The sequence below is a fragment of the Brassica oleracea genome, chromosome C3 (assembly GCF_000695525.1).
Source record: "Brassica oleracea var. oleracea cultivar TO1000 chromosome C3, BOL, whole genome shotgun sequence".
In the NCBI taxonomy this organism is placed as follows: Eukaryota; Viridiplantae; Streptophyta; class Magnoliopsida; order Brassicales; family Brassicaceae; genus Brassica; species Brassica oleracea.
In genome coordinates this window covers 41,116,831-41,119,660 of record NC_027750.1, presented here as the reverse complement: position 1 = coordinate 41,119,660, position 2,830 = coordinate 41,116,831, and the positions used below count along the sequence as shown (strand labels likewise).

The following is a 2,830-nucleotide window of genomic DNA, read 5'->3' as shown; positions in this document are numbered from 1 at the left end:
AGAGCTTGGCAGAGACCCTTATCCTTGGATAATCTGGTATATCTGGAAGACCCGGAACGATAAACTTTTTAGGGGAATAGACAGAGATCCTCTGGAAATAATCAGATATGCTGAAAGCGAATGTCAGGTTTGGTTTAATGCGAATGAGATGGCACCAAACACCCTACAAGAGATTCACAATGATGAAGCCCAAGCCATATGCTTGGATAATATATGTATGGTGGATGGATCATGGACTTCCATGGCACAATTTAGTGGCTGCGAATGGGTTTGGAAGGATAGCCTGGGACAAATACAACTCACGGGAATGCATAACTTCAGTAGGCGAGAGTCTGTCCTACATTCGGAAGTGGAGGTACTGAGGTGGGCAATGGAGAGCATGCTTCTACATTCCTCGTGTTAGAGATTTGGAACAGATTGCAGGGATCTAATAGCAATGATAAGGGAGCCTCAAGCTTGGTCAAGTTTTGCGACTGAATTGGAGACAATAAAGATGCTCCAACTATGCTTTCCGGAATTCAAGATCTGTCACATCCTAAGAGCACAAAATGGAATATCTGATTCGTTAGCTAAGTCTACTAGATCTCTTAATAAGAAGTTTTGTTACATTAGTTGTTCTATTCTGGTATGGTTATCCATGCCACCTCAAGTTCTTTGAAAAATATAATAGCCGTTCGATGAAAAAAAGTACTGGGGGGTAAATATAACGTTATTAGACGACGACAAAAGAAAAAGGAAAGTATATGAGACGTGTCATCAATTAGTTTGAACATATAATTAATTTTTGTTTCGGTCTGTTTCAAGAAAAACTCTTGTCTATGAGCTTCACAAACTCATCAAAATCAATTTTCCCATCTCTATTCTCATCAAAAACCTTAATCATCTTCCTACACTCCATCTTTGTACACTCGTCGTATCCTAACAAACAAAAAACATGTTTCAACTCATTTTCATCTATAAACCCATCTTGATTCTCATCAAACAGTCTAAACGCCTTCTTACTATCTCCTTACCCTTCATTTCACTCTTCTCGAGTAAGTATTCTTCCCCTTCTTCTATCAAACATTTATATAAGACTTCCGAGTCATCGATCATCAGCTTGACTTCTTCGACATCTTGTTGTTAGCTACTCGACTTGGGACAAAAACTTTCTTAATGATTGGGAGCTCGATCATATTTAGCTTCATGTCTTTTGTTGATGCAAACAGAATGTATGCATTAGAGAAGAAGAGATGGAGAGGATAGGGAAAAAAGGAAGAGAAGTCTTGGATCATCATCATGAGATTGAGAATGAACAAGAAGGTGGCAATGGTGAGAAGAGAAGTTGGGCTAAGAGCAGACGAATCCTCCATATTAGTTTAACTTTATGTGTGTGGAATACCATAAACAGTTTTTGATAATAATCTTTTTCTCTTTCGTTTCGAAGGATGGATAAGAAGTGCGTTGAGCATGGTCTAGTTTTATAGGGGGTGTTTTACATTCTAGTTAGTAATCTTTTACAGAGACCAAAACGAATCTTACTCATAAAGTCCGCGGGAGAAGTCAACGGAAATTGTAGAGAAACTACAACAATTCTTTTGTGAGAACAGAAACAATTTGCTATTTAAAATTCACCGCAAATGAATTTTCATATATAATAACATAAAGAGAAAAACTAAGGCGGTATTATTCGTTGTAGAAGTTAAACTCACTTCCAACATATTTAAAATGCGTAATATTTAGAATGATTCTGTAATGACCCCAACCCCAAACTATCCCCAAAGGCCACATTTGGTTTCTTTAAAAAGAGAGAGAGAGAGAGAGAGAGAGAGAGAGAGAGAGAGAGAGAGAAAGCTCACCAGGAGTCCTCGCCGGAGCCACCGCACGCCAGGACGTCGTCAAGCTCGTCATCACCATCAACCGCAGCTCGAGGTAACCGGAAACCGCCATGTTTTGAGTTATGTTTCGGTCGTTTTAGTAAATCGGTCATAACTTTCTAACCGTAGTGAATCTCGTGCATCCAAGGCCATCATCGTGTTCCTCTCGTCAAGACGAAGCCGTAGACACCAACCGCGTCACGATCGGAGCCCGGACGAAGCCGTACGCGCCTCCGGAAGTTTCACCTCCGCGCGCGCGTGAGTTCCACGCGCCGCCGCCGGACCACCGTCCTCCGCCGCAGCGCCGCCGCCGGACCACCGTTCTCCGCCGCAGCTCCGCCGTCGCCGCCGGCCAACTTACCGGTAAGCCGCCGCCGTAGCTCCGCCGTCGCCGCCGATGACCGACACCGGTGACTCGCCGGCGACTCGCCAACTCGGCCGAGTCGACCCGGTGAGTCAACTCGGTTGACTCGGTTAACCGGTGGTTTGACCGGTTTAAATCGATTTCGATTCGGTTAGGTTAAACCGGTCGGTTAAAATCAATTGGTAATCGGTTAGGGAAAACCGGATTAATTAATTAATTAATCAATTAATTAATTAATTAAATAATTGATCTTTGACCAGCGGGTTGACTTTTCCGTAAATACCCGTTTTAAACCGTTCGAAAGGCGTTCTGACTCGAAATTTCGATCTGATTTCAGATTTGGAGTCCATTTGAGCAGCTGGAGTTCATATATACCACTTCTCTTCATTGCTAAGGTGAGGGCTACTCCGTTAAATCCCGAGCTAGTTTAGTACTACCGTTATGGAAAGTTTAGTTTCGAAACATGATCCGTCTCTGTGAATCGAGCGTAACTATAGAAAAACCTACAATAACGAATACTGTACTATAATATAAGATCGGTGGTCGTGCGCTTTTTATCTATAGTTTAATCTGTTTTTTTTTGCAATTTGTTTTTCCTTTTTTTTTGTTT

At 42.0% G+C, this 2,830-nt stretch overlaps 1 protein-coding gene and 1 pseudogene across 1 annotated transcript; one reads left to right on the top strand and one right to left on the bottom strand.

Moving 5' to 3' along the window:
• Positions 1 to 777: 777 nt before the first annotated feature.
• On the bottom strand, positions 778 to 1,411 carry LOC106333779 (annotated as a pseudogene).
• A 296-nt stretch (positions 1,412 to 1,707) lies between these two features.
• Positions 1,708 to 2,641, top strand: LOC106330623. Its single transcript, XM_013769062.1, has 4 exons — positions 1,708 to 1,711; positions 1,788 to 1,911; positions 2,005 to 2,219; positions 2,558 to 2,641. The coding sequence occupies exons 1-4, from the start codon at positions 1,708 to 1,710 to the stop codon at positions 2,572 to 2,574; spliced, it is 360 nt and encodes a 119-aa protein (XP_013624516.1). The 3' UTR covers positions 2,575 to 2,641.
• The last annotated feature ends 189 nt before the right edge of the window (positions 2,642 to 2,830 follow it).